A 20,637-nucleotide genomic window follows, 5' to 3' on the forward strand; every position below is an offset into this window, starting at 1 on the left:
GACTTTGGACAAGGGCTGGGAGTGACAGGGTGAGGAACAATGGCTTTGAGCTGGAAGAGGGGAGATTGAGAATGGAGATGAGGAAGAAATCCTTTTGAGTGAGGGTGGTGAGACCCTGGCACAGGCTGTGGCTGCCTCCTCCCTGGAGGTGTTGAAGGCCAGGTTGGATGAGGCCTTGAGCAAGCTGGGAGGGAGGTATCCCTGCCCAAGTCTGGGGGTAGGAACTGGATGATCATTAAGGTGCCTTCCATCCCCAACCATTCTCTATGATGCCATGCATGTGCTCACTCCCTGTTTTAGTTTTCTTCACCTTTTTCCCTTGCAGAACACATCCCAGCCACTGTCTCACTGCATTATTGAAGCAGTTTCAGGAGGTTTTTCTTCAAGACACAGTACTTTAATGAAAGAGCTTCAGAAAACATTATCTAGGGACCTTTCCTCCCTGCCCTGTGATCCACAGTAATTCATTTTCCTCCTGGTGAGTCCACTGTCAAAATTTCTTGGATCTGTAAAGAGGTAAATGGTAGCCTGAAGATAAACCATGCAACTTGGACTGGAATCAGTGCCTATATTCATGTATTCCTCAGCAGAAAAACTGTTCCTTTATCAGGAACAAAAATACCCATTTCAGGAGGGATAGCAAGAGAGAGAGAGAGAGAGAGAGAGAAGCTCTTTCCATCAAAGCAGTCCTGCTGCATTTCCTGCTCTACCTATTGGGTTAGAGTAGAAAATGATTTCCTGCTAGTCTGATAGTCTCATGTTGGCTGCTGCACCTGAGGACTAGAAACACCTTGCTGGAAAGGCCTTCCTTCCTCCAGCCTGCAGGCAGCACTTACAAAGCTGTGGGTACATCTTTCTCATCCCTATTTGGTTCCTTGTTCATTAGAAGAAACTTCTGCACAGAAAGGGTTCTCAAAGCCTGGCACAGGCTGCCCAGGGAGCTGGTTGAATCCCCAGCCCTGGAGGTGTTTCAAAGAGGCAGAGATGTGGTGCTGAGAGACATGGCTTAGCAGCAGCCTTGGTAGAGTTAGAGAATGGTTGGACTGGATGATCTGAAAGAGCTTTTCCAACCAAAAGCACTCTGATTCTAAGAAGTCTTCAGCACTTTGCAGAAGGGGTTATAAAGAGCTGCCAGTACAATTCTATGGCATAGAACTGCAGGGTCATAGAATCATTAAGACTCAGAAAGACCTCTAAGATCACCAAGTCCAACGTTCTACCTAACACTTCCATGACCACCAGATTAAGTCCTGAAGAGCCAAATCTGCACCTCCAGGGATGGAGACCCCACCACCTCCCTGGGCAGCCTGTTCCATTGGTGAGCATTACACTTTGATTTCCTTCACATTTAGAATAGAATAGAATAGAATAGAATAGAATAGAATAGAATGGAATGGAATAGAATGGAATGGAATGGAATAGAATAGAATAGAATAGAATAGAATAGAATAGAATAGAATAGAATAGAATAGAATAGAATAGAATAGAATAGAATAGAATAGAATAGAATAGAAAGAGTAGAATGGAATGGAATGGAATGGAATGGAATGGAATGGAATGGAATGGAATAGAATAGCATAGAATAGAATAGAATAGAATAGAATAGAATAGAATAGAATAGAATAGAATAGAATAGAATGGAATTAACCAGGTTGGAAAAGACCTTTGAGATCATCAAGTCCAACCTATCACCCAGCACCATCTAATCAACTAAACCATGGCACCAAGGGCCTCATCTAGTCTCCTCTTAAACACCTCCAGAGATAGTGACTCCACCACCTCCCTGGGCAGCACATTCCAATGGCCAATCTCTCTTGCTGGGAAGAATTTCTTCCTCACCTCCAGCCTAAACCTCCCCTGGCACAGCTTGAGACTGTGTCCTCTTGTTCTGCTGCTGGGTGCCTGGGAGAAGAGTCCAACCCCCACCTGGCTACAACCTCCCTTCAGGGAGTTGCAGAGAGCAAGAAGGTCTCCCCTGAGCCTCCTCTTCTCCAGGCTAAGCAACCCCAGCTCCCTCAGCCTCTCCTCACAGGGCTGTGCTCCAGACCCCTCCCCAGCTTTGTTGCCCTTCTCTGGACACCTTCCAGCATCTCAACATCTTCCCTAAACTGAAAGGCCAGGACCCATAGGTGCCAGACTGAAACCTGGAACAGATGAGAATCACATCTACAAGAGCCAGCTGTTAGCACTGGGGGGCTGAAGACTGAGGTCACTCTACTCACTTCAGCTCCTCTTCAGCGATTCTCTCCTGCGCGCTCAGCTCTCTGCGTCTCATCTCCGCGATCATCCTTTCAGCCTCACGCTGCAGTTCTGGGAGGCTCTTCTCCAGGCTCTCATCTTGGGTTCTGAGTGTCTCATTCAGTTTTATAGCCTCTTCTTTTGCAGCTGCAGGGGGAGGGGCAGAAAATATTTACACAGGGAGTTAGTAAAGAAAAAGAGCAGAGGCTTTAAGCCCTCCGACTCCATCAGCAAGTGGAACTGCAGCTGGCACTGGTTATTCCTGCAGGGAGATGTAAAGCATTGGTTAATCCAATGATCAGAGCACAGAATCACAGCATCACAGAATCACCAAGGCTGGAAGAGACCTCCAAGATCCTCGAGTCCAAGCTGTCACCCAACACCTCATGACTAAACCATGGCACCAAGTGCCACATCCAAGCCCCTCTTGAACACCTCCAGGGATGGGGACTCCACCACCTCCCTGGGCAGCACATCCCAATGGCTAACAACTCTCTCACTGAAGAACTTCCTCCTCACCTCCAGCCTAAACCTCCCCTGGCACAGCTTGAGACTGTGTCCTCTTGTTCTGCTGCTGGTTGCCTGGGAGAAGAGACCAACCTCCACCTGGCTACAGCCTCCCTTCAGGGAGTTGCAGAGAGCAAGAAGGTCTCCCCTGAGCCTCCTCTTCTGCAGGCTAAGCAACCCCAGCTCCCTCAGCCTCTCCTCACAGGGCTGTGCTCCAGACCCCTCCCCAGCCTCCTTGCCCTTCTCTGGACACCTTCAAGTCTCTCAATGTCCTTCTGAAACTGAGGAGCCCAGAACTGGACACAGGACTCAAGGTGTGGCCTAAGCAGTGCTGAGCACAGGGCACAAGGACTTCCCTGCTCCTCCTGGCCACACTCTTCCTGATGCAGGCCAGGATGCCCTTGGCCTTCTTGGCCCCCTGGGCACACTGCTGGCTCATGTTTAGGCAGCTGTCAATCAGCACCCCCAGGTCCCTTTCTGCTTGGCTGCTCTCAGCCACTCTGCCCCCAGCCTGTAGCTCTGCCTGGGGTTGTTGTGGCCAAAGTGCAGCACCTGGCACTTGGACTTGTTGAATGCCATCCTGATGGCCTCTGCCCATCTGTCCAGTCGGTCGAGGTCCCTCTGCAGAGCCCTTCTGTCCTCTAACTGACCAACATCTGCTCCCAGCTTGGTGTCATCTGCAAACTTGCTGATGACTGACTCAATCCCCTCCTCCAGATCATCAATGAAGATGCTAAAGAGCATGGGGCCCAGCATTGATCTCTGGGGCACACCACTGGTGCCTGGCTGCCAGCTGGCTGTGGCACCATTCACCACCACTCTCTGGGCTCAGCCTCCAGCCAGTTCCTAACCCAGCACAGAGTGCTGCTGTCCAAGCCAGGAGCTGACAGCTTAGATGTTGCAGGCTTCATAGCAGCTTCCATTAGAGTTCACTTTTGAGCACCATAATTAAAGTGAAGAGGTCTTTGTGCTGGGTTTGAGCAATCTGCTGCTCCTCTGCTCTGTTCTTCCCCTGAAAGAAGGAATTAGCAGTGAGCGCCGAGAAGAGCAGCAGAGGATCTGGCATGCTGCTCCCAGAACTCAGGGGCAGGCAGTGCAAGTGAAGACAGTGAGATTCAAATCTCTGCTGAAGGACTTCTAAAAGATGCCTTTTGCAGCATCCAGCCTCAACAGTGCTAGGGAAAAAAAGAAATGGTTTGGAAATTTCAGAGAAAGGCAAGGCAGCCACAGATGCCTAAAGCCACTCCTGTGCTCAGAAGCAGATACCCAGATACAGACATCAAGGCTGTGAAGGCTGCAGCATGAGATGGTTGAGTGTGAGCATCTGTTTGAGAGAGCTGAATTATCCCTAACTGCTCACAGGAACTGCAAGCAAGGACTGACTAAAACCTGCCTGCTACAGCCACCACAGCTCACCAGAACAGACACCTGCAGAAGCAACCACTACAGCATCCCACAGAGTCACAGAGTGGTAGGGGGGGAAGGGACCTCTGGAGATCACCCAGTCCAACCCCCTGCCAGAGCAGGGTCACCCAGGGCAGGGCACACAGGAACACAGCCAGGTGGGTTTTGAATGTCTCCAGAGCAGGAGACTCCACAACCTCTCTGGGCAGCCTGCTCCAGGGCTCAGCACCCTCACAGGAACAAAGTTTTCCCTTCTGTTCCCCTGGCAGCTCCTCTGCTCCTGCTTGCCCCCAGTGCCCCTTGTGCTGTCCTTGGCCATCCCTGGGCAGAGCCTGGCTCCAGCCCTGCACATCTTTACCCTCAGCCGTGAGGGCAGCCCTCAGGCTCCTCTGCTCCCAGCTCCAAGCCCCAGCTGCCTCAGCCTGGCCTCACAGGAGATGTTCCACTGCCTGCAGCAGCTCTGTGCCTCTGGGATGGACTCTCTCAAGCAGTTCCCTGAGGTCCTTCTTGACCTCAGGGGCCCAGAACTGGACACAATATTCCAGATGTGGCCTCACCAGGGCAATGGAGAGGGGCAGGAGAACCTCTCTCCACCTACTGACCACAGCCCTTCTAATCCACCCCAGGATGCCATTGGCCTTCTTGGCCACCAGGGCACATTGCTGGCTCATGGCCATCCTGTTGTCCACCAGCACCCCCAGGTCCTTGTCCCCAGAGCTGCTCTCCAACAGCTCAGTGCCCAACCTGTGCTGATCCATGGGGTTGTTCTTCCCCAGGTGCAGGACTCTACACTTGCTGGTGTTGAATGTCAATGGATTTCTCCCTGGCCAGGTCTCCAGCCTGGTCAGGTCATACTTGATGGCAGCCTGAGGGGCTGTCAGGCATGACTCCCAGTTTCATATCATCATAGACTCACAGAACTGTCAGGGCTGGAAGGGAGCTCAAGGCTCAGCCAGTCCCAACCCCCCTGCCATGGGCAGGGACACCTCACACTGCAGCAGGTTGCTCACAGCCACCTCCAGCCTGGCTGCAAACACCTCCAGGCAGGAGGCTGCCACCACCTCCCTGGGCAACCTGTGCCAGGCTCTCACCACCCTCCTGGGGAACAACTTCTTCCTCACAGCCAATCTCAATCTCCCCATTTCTAGTTCTGCTCCATCCCCCCCAGTCCTATCCCTCCCTGACACCCTCCAAAGTCCCTCCCCAGCTTTCTTGGAGCCCCCTGCAGATCCTGCAAGGCCACAATTAGGTCTCCTCAGAGCCTTCTCATAGTTGCTGTTCAGCTCAGGGCATGTGCAGGGCTGTGTTACAGGGAAGGCAATAGAAAATGTACTTTACAGCACTTGGACAAAAGTGGAAGCTTTCCTTTTGAGCCAAATGGGCCTTCAGACGCACAACTACTGAAATCAGCACTGTAGTGGGAGTTTGAAGGGGGGAAAAAAAGAGAACAGATCAGTACTTTTCAACTAAAAAAAAATCAGCCTGTGATTGCCACTAATTTTCATATTTTTCAGCCATTATCCTATTTGATAGCCTCATGGCTGAGCTATTTTTTGCTCCTTAAAGCCATTCACAACACTTTAGCTCTTACTGCACTGTAAGTGCAGTGAATCAGCTTGTGGAAGGAAGACATCTGGCTGCATGCCACTACTAGAGGGGCTCTAGAGGGACCTTGCCAGGCTGGGCAGATGGGCAGAGGCCAAGGGCAGGAGATTGAACACAACCAAGTGCCAGGTGCTGCACACTGGCCACAACAACCCCAGGCAGAGCTACAAGCTGGGGTCAGAGTGGCTGAGAGCGGCCAGGCAGAGAGGGACCTGGGGGTGCTGGTCAATGGTAGGCTGAACATGAGCCTGCAGTGTGCCCAGGGGGCCAAGAAGGCCAATGACATCCTGGCCTGCATCAGGAAGAGTGTGGCCAGCAGGAACAGGGAAGTCATTCTGCCCTGTACTCAGCACTGGTTAGGCCTCACCTTGAGTCCTGTGTCCAGTTCTGGGCTCCTCAGTTTAGGAATGAGGTTGAGATGCTGGAAGGTGTCCAGAGAAGGGCAATGAGGCTGGGGAGGGGTCTGGGGCACAGCCCTGTGAGGAGAGGCTGAGGGAGCTGGGGTTGCTTAGCCTGCAGGAGACTCAGGGGTGACCTTATTGCTTTCTACAACTCCCTGAGGGGAGGTTGTAGCCAGGTGGGGGTTGGTCTCTTCTCCCAGGCACCCATCACCAGAACAAGAGGACACAGTCTCAGGCTGTGCCAGGGGCAGTTCAGACTGGATGTTAGGAAGAAATTCTTCACAGAGAGAGTGATTGGCCATTGGAATGTGCTACCTGGGGAGGTGGTGGAGTCACCATCATTGGAGGTGTTCAGGAGGAGACTTGATAGGGTGCTTGGTGCCATGGTTTAGTTGATTAGGTGGTGTTGGATGATAGGTTGGAGTCAATGATCCTGAAGGTCTCTTCCAACCTGGTCTATTCTATTCCATTCCATCCTCTCCTCTCCTCTCCTCTCCTCTCCTCTCCTCTCCTCTCCTCTCCTCTCCTCTCCTCTCCTCTCCTCTCCTCTCCGAACCTCTCCTCTCCGAACCTCTCCTCTCCTCTCCTCTCCTCTCCGAACCTCTCCTCTCCGAACCTCTCCTCTCCGAACCTCTCCTCTCCGAACCTCTCCTCTCCGAACCTCTCCTCTCCTTTGCTACTTAGGTAGGGTTAAGAGTAATTTGCAAATTCCAAGCAGCAGATATTCCTTAGCAGGCAGCAGCAATGGAGTTTTGAGGTCATTGGGGGGAATGGGAGATCCAGCCTGAACCTCTCCTGGTGAAGCTTGGAACCATTTATTTGGTCCTGTCTCTCACCTCCAAGGAGCAGAGGCTGTCCCTTCCTCACTCCAACCTCCCTTCAGGGAGCTGCAGAGAGCAAGAAGTTCTCCCCTCAGCCTCCTCTTCTCCACCCTGAACACCCCCAGCTCCCTCAGCCCCTCCTCTAGCCCAGGGGCTCCAGGCCCTTCTCCAGCTTCGTTGCCCTTCTCTGGACAGGTTCCAGCCCCTCAATGTCCTCCTGGAGCGAGTGGCCCAGAACTGAACACAGCACTGCAGGTGTGGCCTCCCCAGTGCTGAGCGCAGGGGGATGATCTCCCCCCTGTCCCTGCTGGCCCCCTCACTGTTTCTCAGACCTTCTTCCCCACCATCCTTCAGTTTTCTTGAGAATCAGTTGGCAGATTTTCCTTTCTCCAGTACCTTCAGCTGCTTGCAGGATGCCTCTGACGAACTGCCCCAGAGATTTCGCTCTCTCGTTAGTCCTCTCAGCGTCCTGCCTGGTTTGCTCTCCATCTGCTGTCACCTTGGTGGCCTGGTGATCCAAAGTCAGGAAAAGCAGAATTAACAGACAGAACAAGGCTGCACTCTGCCAGATTCCTACTGGTTGCACCCAGGCACAAAACTTTCCTCAGGCAAAAGGCAATCAATGCATTATTGATCCGATGCACAGGAAATGCTCCCTCCCAGCGCACAATTAAACTTCATTACCTTTTGCCTTCAAATGGAAATTGGAAGGCCTTGCTTTGGGTCCTCAGGAGCCCTGCCTGTGTGCACACAGCCCACCAAGGGAGGCAGGAGGAAATGATTCCCCCAATTTGCTTACAGAAAGGCTGCTTGGAAGCTTTTGATAGATTCTTCAGGGAAGGCTTTCAGTAGTTGCAGGACGGTGCACGGCAAAGGGCAGCAGGTAGCACCGGCCCCGGAGGCAGCCTCCCAGAGACCATTCAAGCCAGCAAACAAGAAGCATTTTAAATCAATACATTAATTAAAGCAAGCAAGAAAGAAGTTGTTTTCTTTTCAGCCCCAATGCACTCCTAGGTTGGGTGAGGAGTGGCTTGAGAGCAGCTTCAAGGAGAAGGCCTTGGGGGTGTCAGGTGGTGACAAACTCCCCAGGAGCCAGCACTGGTCCCTGGCAGCCCAGCAGGCAGCTGAGTGCTGAGCTGCAGCCAGAGCAGGGAGAGCAGCAGCACAGGGAGGGGATTCTGACCCTCTGCTCTGCTCTGCTCAGCCCCCACTTGCAGCACTCAGACCACACTTCCAGCTCTGGGGCCCCCAGCACAAGGACATGGGACTGTTGGAGTGGGTCCAGAGGAGGGACCCAGACTGGGAGGAATCAGAGGGCTGCAGAACCTCCCATATGGGGACAGGCTGGGAGAGTTGGGGCCTTCAGCCTGGAGAAGAAAAGGCTCCAGGGAGACCTTAGAGCAGCCTTCCAGTACCTGAAGGGGCTCCAGGAGAGCTGGGGAGGGACTTTTGCCAAGGGCTGGGAGTAACAGGATGAGTGACAACAGCTTTGAGCTGGGAGAGAGGAGATTGAGAGTGGAGATGAGGAAGAAATTCTTTCCAGTGAGGGTGGTGAGACACTGGCACAGGTAGCCCAGGGAGGCTGTGGCTGCCTCCTCCCTGGAGGTGTTCAATGCCAGGCTGGATGAGGCCCTGAGCAGCCTGGGCTGGTGGGAGGTGTCCCTGCCCATGGCAGGGGGTTGGAACTGGCTGATTTTAAAGGTCCCTTCCAACCATTGCATGATTCTGTGATTCAAGCTGTTTGTTTATAACACATTGGGATGCTCAGTGAAATTTTAGCTATGTGTGACTAAATGCTTTATAGTTTCACTGAATCAATGCAACAGCAGCAGGATGAAGTCAGATACCTGCTGCAGGCCTGAAAAGCATGCTGGGGGCTGGAATCATCTGGAGATAGTCTGCTTTGCCCTCAAGGTCCCTGTTTGCAAAAGGCACCCATTTCTGTGACAAAGCAGCTGACCATTCCATGTCAAACTGCATAAGGGAAGCCTCCTGTGAGAGTCTAAATTCCTTGTATGACTCAACAAAGATAAAATCACTTGCTGCTTGCCCAGACAGTACCAATCCTGGATGCAAATCACCTTGTGATTGCATCGTGATAACACTGGACTGCAGCTGGCCTATAACAATGACCCAAGGACCCAGCCAGCACAAGATCATTCCTAGCTATCAGATACCCCCAGGAAGGGAGGGTGATGAGTCAATGGACTCTCCACCTGTCTCCTGATGTGTGATAAGTGGGTAGGCAGGGAGATGGAGAGGAAGGAGGCGGAGGCCCCCCCCCACTCCATCCAGACCACTGTCCAAACTCACAGGAATACACAGAAAGACTTCCTGGGGAACGATATCTGGATACTTATGATTTCCTGGCTCCTGAATTCCTGAGGGACAATGCTTGGACACATAGCTAAGGACTAAAAACTGTATAAAAGACTTGACCACTACTGGCTCAGGGGGAAGAAAACAGTGGAGGAAGAAAAACGCAGAGAGAAAAAGGCTGAAGGAGGAGCATGCCGCTGAGGAGGAAGGAAGCAGACTGAACCCTCTCTCCGTGTCCTAAGTCCCGCTTGCTGCCACTCATGGAGCTGACCCATGCTGCCCAGAGGGACCTCATCTCTTCTCCAGCCAAAGCCTCAGCACCCTTTCTCTACAAACCCAGCACCTCCTGCAGCACCTTTCCTCCACAGACTCAAACTGCCTTGGGGGGGTGGGTGAGGGGTGTGGTAATATGATTCCTTTCCTCTTCTCTCTCTCTCTTCTCTCTCTCCCTCTCTACTCCCTCTCCCCTTCTTATTTCCATTTTATTTATGTAATAAATAGCCTGGCTGTTGATATTTTGGCTTCACTTATGCCTTTAATTTCACAACACAGGAATATTCGAAAGAACTGAGTCTCCTTCCCTCTCCGGACCGAGACACCTCCCTTCCCCATTTTTCCCTTTGGGGGCTGCATTCCCAAGGGATGGCTCAGAGCAGGGCACTATGACCTTTCCAGTCTCTGGGAACATCAATAACTCAACATGAGCTGAGGTTCTCCCTGACTGGAGCTGCACAAACTGTTTTCCCAGCTCCCAGAGAATCCCCACACTTCCTGTGAGCAGTCAAAGAGAAAGAGTAGCACTTTCACACCGTTATTTTTTTGCCCAATTAGCTCCTGGATAGAAGCCCTCAAGCTACATCAGGACAGTTGGGTTCCTGGAATGAAATCCCTGACATGATGATACCACTTAGGGTTTTGGTCTGCACAACCATGCTGTGGTCTGCTTCAGAGTACACTGAAAGTATTTCAGGATGACAGAACGCAGAAGGACCTTCTAAAGGTCCTCTTGTCCAGCTTCCCTGCAGCCAGCAGGGACATCCCCAACTAGATCAGGTTGCTCAGAGCCCCCTCAAGCCTGACCTTCAATGTCTCAATGGATGGGGGCTCCAGAACTTCTTTCTAAACTCCAATCCAAACCTTCCCTGCTCCAGTTTCAAAGCATTGCCCCTTCTTCTATCCTCACAGGCCCTTAGAAACAATCCCCCTCCAGCTTTCTTGTAGCCCCCCTTCAGGTACTGGAAGGCTGCTCTAAACTCTCCCCAGAGTCTTCTCTAGTTTGAACAGCCCCACCTCTCCCAGTCTGTTCCCTCAGGGGAGGCTCTCCAGCCCTCTGATCACCTTTGTGGCCTTATCTGCACTTGCTCCAGCAGCTCCATGTACTTTTTCTGTTAAGAACCCCAGAGCTGGACACAGCACTGCAGGTGAGGTTCCCCCAGAGCAGAGCAGAGCAGAGCAGAGCAGAGCAGAGGGGCAGGATCCCCTCTCTCCATCTCTGGCCATGCTGCTTCTGTGCTGCCAGTTGCCATTGCTGGCTCCTGCCCAGCTTCTCCCCCACCAGCACCCCCAAGTCCTTCTCTGCAGGGCTGCTCTCAATCTCACCATGCTCCTGCCCAGACTAATAATGAGGATGGCCCTGACCTAGGTGCAGGACCTTGAACTTTGCCTACTGAACCTCATGAGGTTTAGTCATGAGGTCTGTGGTGACAGGTTGGACTTGATGATCTTTGAGGTCTCTTCCAAGCTTGGTGATACTTGCACCTGAGCCCACTCCTCCAGCTTGTCCAGGTCCCTCTGGATGTCATCCCATCTCTCTGGCATACAGACTGCATCATCCAGCTTGCTGCCATCTGCAGATACATAGAACCCCCTGGCAAACATGCAGTGCTTTCAGCAGGCATGGAGAGTGATGTGGGACTCAGCTGTGTGTGCTTCAGACAGCAGGGCAGCTAAGCTCTCAGAAAGGCAGGCTGCAGAGGTGCACACCTCTGTGTTTAACACTTTCCTGCCTGCTCTCTCTCTCTCTGGGTAAATGAGCAACACCTCCACCTGGCAGAAGCTGCTCTGGTCTGCTCCAGCCAGCTGCTGGTTGCAGATGTGCAGTGAGGAGAGCATCACAGCTCCCTCTTTATCTGGAAGCCTATGGAGGCACCTAATCAGAAGGGAAGAGAGGATTTGGACTAAAAACAGTGAGCTGCCAGGAAGTGAAGGGTCTGAGGTGAGCCTGTGGTGGGAGATGTGGGAATGTGCATGCAAGCATGAAAGCAGCAGTCAGTGTGAGAAGGATGTGAGGATTCTTCATGGCAGAATGAAAGAAGGAAATAATATGATGGGAGGGAAAAAAACTAAGCAAAAGGGGGGAACTTTCAACCCACCACACACTGCTGTAGGAGTGAAAAGAGAAAACAAGGAAGCAAAGCCCCAAAGGTTCCTAGTGACTAAATACTGCCACCTTCTACATTTGACCCTAACACAGATGCTTGGGTTGGTTTGGTTCTTGGTTTTTTGGGGGGTTTTGGAGTTGTTTTGCTGCTTTTGTTGCTTTTTTCTTTCCTTCATGGAAACAGACTCCTCACCAATCCTAATGAATCTTTTTCTTCTAGAATCATAGAATCAGCCAGGTTGGAAAAAGACCTCAGTGCAACATCAAGTCCAACCTATCACCTAATGCCTAACACATCCTGACAGCTAAAGCATGGCTCCAAGTGCCACATCCAAGCCTTTTCTGAGCACCTCCAGGGATGGGGACTTCACCACCTCCCTGGGCAGCACATCCCAGTGGCCAATTCCTCTTGCTGGGAAGAACTTTCTCCTCACCTCCAGCCTGAACTTCCCCTGGCACAGCTTGAGACTGTGTCCTCTTGTTCTGGTGCTGGCTGCCTGGGAGAAGAGCCCAGCCCCCACCTGGCTACAGCCTCCCTGCAGGGAGTTGGAGAGAGCAAGAAGGTCTCCCCTGAGCCTCCTCTTCTGCAGGCTAAGCAACCCCAGCTCCCTCAGCCTCTCCTCCCAGGGCTGTGCTCCAGACCCCTCCCCAGCCTCCTTGCCCTTCTCTGGACACCTTCAAGTCTCTCAATGTCCTTCTTGAACTGAGGAGCCCAGAACTGGACACAAGACTCAAGGTGTGGCCTAAGCAGTGCTGAGCACAGGGCACAAGGACTTCCCTGCTTCTGCTGGCCATACTCTTCCTGATGCAGGCCAGGATGCCCTTGGCCTTCTTGGCCACCTGGGCACACTGCAGGCTCATGTTCAGCCTACCATCAACCAGTACCCCCAGGTCCCTCTCTGCCTGGCTGCTCTCAGCCACTCTGTCCCCATCCTGTAGCTCTGTCTAGGGTTGCTGTGGCCAAAGTGCAGAACCGGTGACAGCCTTTTGGACAGCTGTGTTTGGGTTGTGGCTGGTCCAGCTCCCCTCTTCTCTCCCACTAGATGGCAGAATTTGTGCTGTTTTCTCAGTCTCTAGACAATGTCTTTTACCGAGCCAAATAAAGTCCATTTCAAAATGAAACTTTCCTAATAAAAAGAGTAAATAGCACACTGCCTGCATTCCAGAAGGCTCTCACTGCCCTCACAAATGAAACACAGAGCACACATTTAACTCAGCTCACACACTTTGTGCATATATTTGGATTCTCCCTTTAAATATTGTCCCCAGTTCAATTACTGCACTCATTGGCTCCCACTGAGAACTTGCCATTTGTTTAAGCAGCACTTCCAGGGCCTTCCCAGGAAATGCCTCTAAAATAAGTCACAGAATCACAGACTGGAAGGGGTTGGAAGGGACCTCTGGAAAGCATTCACTCCAAATCCCCTAGGGCAGGGCACACAGAACACATCCAGGTGGGGCTGGAAAGGCTCCAGAGCAGGAGACTCCACAACCTCTCTGGGCAGCCTGCTCCAGGGCTCAGCAGCCTCACACCAAAGAAGTTTCTCCTCAGGTTGAGGTGGAACCTCCTGGGTTCCAGTTTGTGTCCATTGCCTCTTGTCCTATCCCAGGACACCACTGCCCAGAGCCTGGCCCCTTCCTGCCCCCCACCCCTCAGGTATTTGTAACCATTGATCAGATCCCTCTCAGCCTTCTCTTCTCCAGGCTCAACACCCCCAGGGCTCTCAGCCTCTCCTCCTCACACAGCTGTTCCAGGCCCTTCAGCATCTTCACAGCCTCCCTTGGACTCTCTCCAACATATCCCTGTCTCTCTTGAACTGAGGAGCCCAGAACTGGACACAATAGCCTAGATGTAGTGACACCAGGGCAGAGTGGAGGGAGAAGGGAACCTCCCTTGACCTGCTGGCCAGTGAATCATAGTATCATAGAATCAGGCAGGGTTGGAAGGGACCACAAGGATCATCCAGTTCCAACCCCCCTGCCATGGGCAGGGACACCCCACACTAGAGCAGGCTGCCCAGAGCCTCATCCAGCCTGGGCTTAAACACCTCCAGGGACAGGGCCCCAACCACCTCCCTGGACAACCCATTCCAGGGCTTCACCACTCTCCTGGGGAAGAACTTCCTCCTCACCTCCAGCCTGAATCTCCCCACCTCCAGCTTCATTCCATTCCCCCTAGTCCTATCACTGCCTGAGATCCTGAGCAGTCCCTCCCCAGCTTTCTTGGAGCCCCCTTCAGACACTGGAAGGCCACAATGAGGTCACCTCGGAGCCTTCTCTTCTCCAGACTGAACAGCCCCAACTCTCACTCTGTCAGGCCAGGCTTCTGTTTGCTCTGCAGCTCCTGGAGAATGCAGCCAGCACAACAGATAATCCCTAATGGAAAATGAAACAGCAAAAGAGCAAAGCCTTTCCAATAATACGCTTGAGAATGTGAGACAACAACTCCGAGTGAAGGCAGGCTGTTAGTATTGCACCAGGCAGCCTTAAAAAGAGAAACAGGCAGAGACCTATCCTGAGACAGTCAGCCCCAGATTAGGAAGGGAATATGCTGAGATGAGCCTGCTGATGCAGAATGCAGAGAGCCTTAGCTCTCAGTACTAACATTCCAAAGAAAAGGAAAAATGAAATGCCCTCAAGTTGCAGCAGGAGAGGTTTAGGTTGGAGATTGCAGAATCACAGACTAGCAGAATGCTAGGGGTTGGAAGGGACCTCCAGCCCAAACCCCTTGCCAAAGCAGGATCACCCAGGGCAGAGCGCACAGCAACACATCCAGGTTGGCTTTCAAAGCCTCCAGGGAAGGAGATTCCACAACCTCTCTGGACAGCTTGTCAGAATAAACTTCTTCACTGAAAGTGTTCTCACAGCCTGGCCCAGGCTGCCCAGGGAGAGGGTTGAATCCCCATCCCTGGAGGTGCTTGAAAGAGGCAGAGATGTGGTGCTGAGGGACAAGGTTTAGGAACGGAGTTAGAGAATGGCTGGCCTGGATGATCCAAAGGAAATGTCTAACCACAATTATTCTGTGACAGCAAGCACTTCCATTTCCAAAGAAAAACTCCAGATGTGATAACCTGTGGTAATGCCCTGGTTTTGTGGCCAGCCTGTAGCTGAAGTCATGGGAAAGCCCCACATCTGCCGCAGCATGATCTGTCCTTCCCCTAGTGCCAGCTTTTCCAGCAAAGGTCATAGAATCATAGAACTGTCAGGGTTGGAAGGGAGCTCAAGGAGCAGCCAGTCCCAGCCCCCTGCCATGGGCAGGGACACCTCACACTGCAGCAGGTTGCTCACAGCCACCTCCAGCCTGGCTGCAAACACCTCCAGGCAGGAGGCTGCCACCACCTCCCTGGGCAACCAGGCTCTCACCACTCTCCTGGGGAACAACTTCTTCCTCACAGCCAATCTCAATCTCCCCATTTCTAGTTTTGCTCCACCCCCCCAGTCCTATCCCTCCCTGACACCCTCAAAAGTCCCTCCCCAGCCTTCCTGTAGCCCCCTGCAGATCCTGCAAGGCCACAATGAGGTCTCCTCAGAGCCTTCTCCTCTCCAAAGTGAGCAGCCCCATTCCTGATTGCTCTGTAGCAGTACTGAAAAGTTTTCTTCCATTATTATAAAGTTTCATATCAAATACATCTCAGTGCACTGGCCCTCAAAAAGAGGTTGTTAGAGGGCTTGCTGCCATCTCCAACCCTGAGACTGAGAAGCCTCTTCTCATTCATCTATTCGCTCATGTTTAATTCATAGGCAGACGATTGCCATCATTATGCAGCCCTAACCAAACTCAGAGGCACCAACGTGATCATAGACCTACTCTTGTCAGCAGTTCATCCATTTCTGTCACCAGGGTATCCAGATTTTCTTGTGCTAGCTGAAGAAGCCTCTCTGGTGCTCGCTGAGGTGAAAGCAAATGCTGGTGGGGAAGAGAGGAGGGAGAGTGAGAATCTGTCTGCAATGGATCTCGGTGCTTCCAGACACTGCAGAGGAGAAGGATCAAAACACTTCCTTCTCATTACAGCATGCAGCTGCCTTTTGTCAGTGACTCTTGTCACATCCATCCAAGATGCTTCTCCCAGGGATCTTGACAGCTTCACATAGTTCAGTGGAGAACCTATCAGCATGGTAGGGAATACACAGTGTAATAAACCAGAGAATTGCTTTCTGGACCCCCAGCACGGGCACCCTTTTATGTGTCCATGGCACCACCTTGTCTGGGCCTGCAGTGTATTTTCTTACCTATATGAAAACAAACTACTGCTGCAAGAAGGATTCATTAAAAGAAGTCAAAACAAATAACTGCCAGAACTTTTTGCCCAGCCAAAACAAGTTTGAAGTCACTCATTCTTGGATTTGTCTTCTTCCCTGAACCTGCTCAGGGCTGTGAGCCTGAACAGATTCCAGCACAGCTGATTTATTCATCTCTGTGAATGCTGTGAGCATACCTTCAATTCCTGGGTCATGTTCTCAAAGCCATGCAGCATCCTGTATGGAGCAGGCAGTGGTCCACTGAGGTTCACGCTCAGGATCATGTGGTTCAGGCGATCCAGGTCATTGAGAAGCAGTCCTGTGCACTCGTCATCACAAGCTGGGAGGGGGGATAACAGCAGAGCTGATTGATTCCCACTGAATGATGAAGCTACATGCTCCAGTTAGAGATGTCATGGCACACAGACCATCCTGTGAGAGGGAGCCCTGACTGCACACCCTTTGCCCCCAAAGCATTGTGAGAACCTGGATTCCTATTGACTCAATGTGCAGTGGTACCTGGCCTGAAGAGACAAGGCAATGGCTTTGGATGGCCCTTGATGGCTCTCAGTGACTTCCTTTTGGGAGATACTGGCCAGAGCTGTTCCTGGCAGAGTGGTTTACCAATGGAAAGAGATAAATTCTGCAGAGGTGCTGGAAGGTGTCCAGAGAAGGGCAAGGAGGCTGGGGAGGGGTCTGGAACACAGCCCTGGGAGGAGAAGCTGAGGGAGCTGGGGTTGCTTAGCCTGCAGAAGAGGAGGCTCACAGGAGAGCTTCTTGCTGCCTCCCCTGAAGGGAGGCTGTAGCCATGTGGGGGTTGGTCTCTTCTCCCAGGCACCCAGCAGCAGAACAAGAGGACACAGTCTCAAGCTGTGCCAGGGGAGGTTTAGGCTGGAGGTGAGGAGAAACTTCTTTCCAGCCAGAGAGATCGGCCCTTGGGATGCGCTGCCCAGGGACGTGGTAGAGTCACCATCTCTGGAGGTGTTTAGGAAGAGCCTGGATGAGGCCCTTGGTGCCATGGTTTAGTTGATTAGATGGTGCTGGGTGATAGGTTGGAATCGATGATCTCTGAGGTCTTTTCCAGCCTGGTTAATTCTATTCTATTCTATTCTATTCTATTCTATTCTATTCTATTCCATTCCATTCCATTCCATTCCATTCCATTCCATTCCATTCCATTCCATTCCATTCCATTCCATTCTGAACTGAGGAGCCCAGAACTGGACACAGGACTCCAGGTGTGGCCTAAGCAGTGCTGAGCACAGGGCACAAGGACTTTCCTGCTCCTGCTGGCCACACTCTTCCTGCTGCAGGCCAGGAAACTATGAACTGTCAGGAGAAATTCTCACAACCTGGAAGTCTGGTATCATTTGTGCTGCAGACAGGGAAATTCTTCATCCTTTGGAACAGAGTTTTGGGAATGCCTTTCTGTTGCCCCCCTTAAGGATGTTACACAGACCTGGCAAATCTAAACCACATCTCAGCAGCAAACTGTGAGGCAATGAACTTACTAATGCAAGAGGGGGGTGCAGATAAAGTGTTACAACTATGTAATGACAGGCTGGGCAAGGAGTGGCTCAAGAGCAGTCTTTGAGGAGAAGGACTTGGGGGAGCATGATTATATCATGCAAGACCAAACCCACTCCTGTGCCTGTCTGTAAAACCCCCAGGATAAAGCTGTGTCTAATATGGACAACAGCAGCACTAAATTCAGATCATTACAGCACTGCCAGCATGTAAGAGGCAAACCATGCAGTCAATATTTCAATAGCCCAGCAAGCAACTGCTGCAAATCCTTGCATTTTCCATTTTCACCACATTTCCCCATGCACAACAAGTCCTGGAAGGATCTTGACTTACCTCTTGGGAGAAGCAGCTCCACAGTATGCATGCCAAGGGATATTGAGTGTTTTTTACAAGAGTGATTGCTCAAGTAACAAGAGGCAGCATCCTTTCATGGACACCTGACCACTTATTCCATCTTACACAGGGAGTCACAGAATTGTCAGGGTTGGAAGGGACCTCAAGGCTCAGCCAGTCCCAAACCCCCTGCCATGGCCAGGGACACCTCACCCCACAGCAGGTTGCTTACAACCACAGCCAGCCTGGCTGCAAACACCTCCAGGCAGGAGGCTGCCACCACCTCCCTGGGCAACCTGTGCCAGGCTCTCACCACCCTCCTGGGGAACAACTTCTTCCTCACAGCCAATCTCAATCTCCCCATTTCTAGTTTTGCTCCATCCCCCCCAGTCCTATCCCTCCCTGACACCCTCAAAAGTCCCTCCCCAGCTTTCTTGGAGCCCCCTTCAGATCCTGGAAGGCCACAAGAAGGTCTCCTCAGAGCCTTCTCATAGTTGCTGTTCAGCTCTGGGCAACCTGTTCCAGTCTCTCACCCTCCTCATGGGGAAGCACTTCCTCCTGGCATCCAAGCTGAATCTCCCCTCCTCTATCTTGGATTCATTCCCCCCAGTCCTGTCACTACCCAACTCAATGTCTCCCTCCTCTTGAGTTATTCCCTAACACAGTTTTGCTTCAATACATTGATTGGTATTAAGATTCAGAAGACTGTGCTATAGAATCTCACAATGGATTGAGTTGGAAGGGACCTTAGAGATCTCTAGTTCCAAACCCCCTGCCATGGGCAGGGAGACCTCCCACCAGCCCAGGTTGCTCAAGGCCTCATCCAGCCTGGTCTTAAACACTTCCAGGGGTGAGGTGTCCACAACCCATTCCAGTGTCTCCTAGTTTAGTACCTGTAAGTAGGTCAGTTCTGGTCTCAAGGTAACCATGCAATCCCTGAGCTGAGGTCAGTGACTCTTCAGCACTAACTTCCTGCAGCCTCACAATAAACTATTTAAGCTGTTAGGATAATTCACCTGTTCTCTGCTGCCCCAGTTTGGTACTGGTGCCACACCAGATATTAAACAAGCTCTCCTGTGACCCCCCTCCAACAGAACCCCAGAATGGAGCTGAACTCTTCCTTGCCATTCCTGCTCATTGCAAGCATCATTCTTCTTAGAGTACAACACTGAAGTGTCCAAGAGCTGCTAGTAAAGAATTCTGATGATGTAATTTTCTCCTTTGACCAGTATTAGATATTGAAACTCCTACAGATGTAGGTTTGTTGACTGCAGCACAGCTCAAGGTGTTTTGGTTTTTTCCTTTCTCTACAAGATTGAGGTAGAGGAAAATTCCTAGCAATGAAATCCCTGCTGGATCTCTCTCTGTCATGGACACACAACCACAGAGGTTGGAAGGGACCTCAAAAATATCATTGAGTCCAACCCCCCTGCAGGATCACCTAGGAACACATCGAGGTGGGACTGGAAAGCCTCCAGAGCAGGAGACTCCACACCCTCTCTGGGCAGCCTGCTCCAGGCTCCAGCACCCTCACAGTCACAAAGTTTTCCCTTCTGTTCCCCTGGCAGCTCCTCTGCTCCAGCTTGCCCCCAGTGCCCCTTGTGCTGTCCTTGGCCATCCCTGCACATCTTTATCCCCAGCCATGAGGGCAGCCCTCAGGCTCCTCTGCTCCCAGCTCCAAGCCCCAGCTGCCTCAGCCTGGCCTTACAGGAGATGTTCCACTGCCTGCAGCAGCTCTGTGCCTCTGGGTTGGACTCTCTCAAGCAGTTCCCTGATGTCCTTCTTGACCTGAGGGGTCCAGAACTGGACACAATGTTATAGATGAGGCCTCACCAGGGCAGAGTAGAGGTGAGGAGAAAGTTCTTCCCAGCAAGAGAGATTGGCCATTGGAATGTGCTGCCCAGGGAGGTGGTGGAGTCCCCATCCCTGGAGGTGCTTAGGAAGAGCCTGGCTGAGGCCCTTGGTGCCATGGTTTAGTTGATCAGATGGTGCTGGGTCACAGCTTGGACTTGATGGTCTCAAAGGTCTTTTCCAACCTGGTTAATTCTGTAACTCTCTAATTCTCCAGCACTGCCCTGGGCAGACCATTCCAGTGTTTGATAACCCTCTCTGTGAAGAAATATTTCCTAGCATCCAGCCTGAACTTTCCCAGATGAAGCTAGCAACCATTTCCTCTGCTCCTGTCCCTTGCCACCAAGGAGCAGAGGCTGCCCCCTCCTCACTCCAACCTCCCTTCAGGGAGCTGTAGAGAGCAATGAGCTCTCCCCTCAGCCTCTTCTCCAGCCTGAACATCCCCAGCCCCTCCTCTAGCCCAGGGTCTCCAGGCCCTTCTCCAGCCTTGTTGCCCTGCTCTGGACAGGCTCCAGCCCTTCAATGTCCTTCCTGCAGGAAGGGCCCAGTGCTGAGCACAGCACTGCAGCTGTGGCCTCCCCAGTGCTGAGCACAAGGTGCTGGTCACCTCCTGGCCCTGCTGCCCACCCTGCTTCTATGAGTGTTCAGGTCATGGGTTCGAATCCTGCAGTGGTCAGCAGAGCCAGGGGTGTGCCTCCTCCTTTTTTTGGACCTGGGGGTGCTGGTTGATGGTAGACTGAACATGAGCCTGCAGTGTGCCCAGGCAGCTAAGAGGGCTAATGGCATCCTGGCCTGCATCAGGAACAGTGTGGCCAGCAGGAGCAGGGAGGTCATTCTGCCCCTGTACACTGCACTGGTTAGGCCGCACCTTGAGTCCTGTGTCCAGTTCTGGGCCCCTCAGTTTAGGAAGGAGGTTGACTTGCTGGAAGGTGTCCAGAGAAGGGCAACAAAGTTGGTGAGGGGTTTGGAACATAAGCCCTACGAGGAGAGGCTGAGGGAGCTGGGGTTGCTT

At 52.1% G+C, this 20,637-nt stretch overlaps 1 protein-coding gene across 1 annotated transcript in view; it reads right to left on the bottom strand.

The window, feature by feature from the left end:
• Positions 1 to 20,637, bottom strand: part of LAMA2 (laminin subunit alpha 2) — a 132,098-nt gene that overhangs the window by 96,773 nt on the left and 14,688 nt on the right. Inside the window, exons 6-9 of the mRNA XM_054173980.1 lie at positions 16,112 to 16,254; positions 15,484 to 15,582; positions 7,373 to 7,484; positions 2,223 to 2,385 (exon numbers count right to left, since the gene is read on the bottom strand). Of these exons, the coding sequence (XP_054029955.1) occupies positions 2,223 to 2,385; positions 7,373 to 7,484; positions 15,484 to 15,582; positions 16,112 to 16,254 (517 nt within the window). The remainder of the gene's footprint in view (positions 1 to 2,222; positions 2,386 to 7,372; positions 7,485 to 15,483; positions 15,583 to 16,111; positions 16,255 to 20,637) is intronic.

This window comes from Dryobates pubescens, chromosome 28 (assembly GCF_014839835.1).
Source record: "Dryobates pubescens isolate bDryPub1 chromosome 28, bDryPub1.pri, whole genome shotgun sequence".
Lineage (NCBI taxonomy): Eukaryota > Metazoa > Chordata > Aves > Piciformes > Picidae > Dryobates > Dryobates pubescens.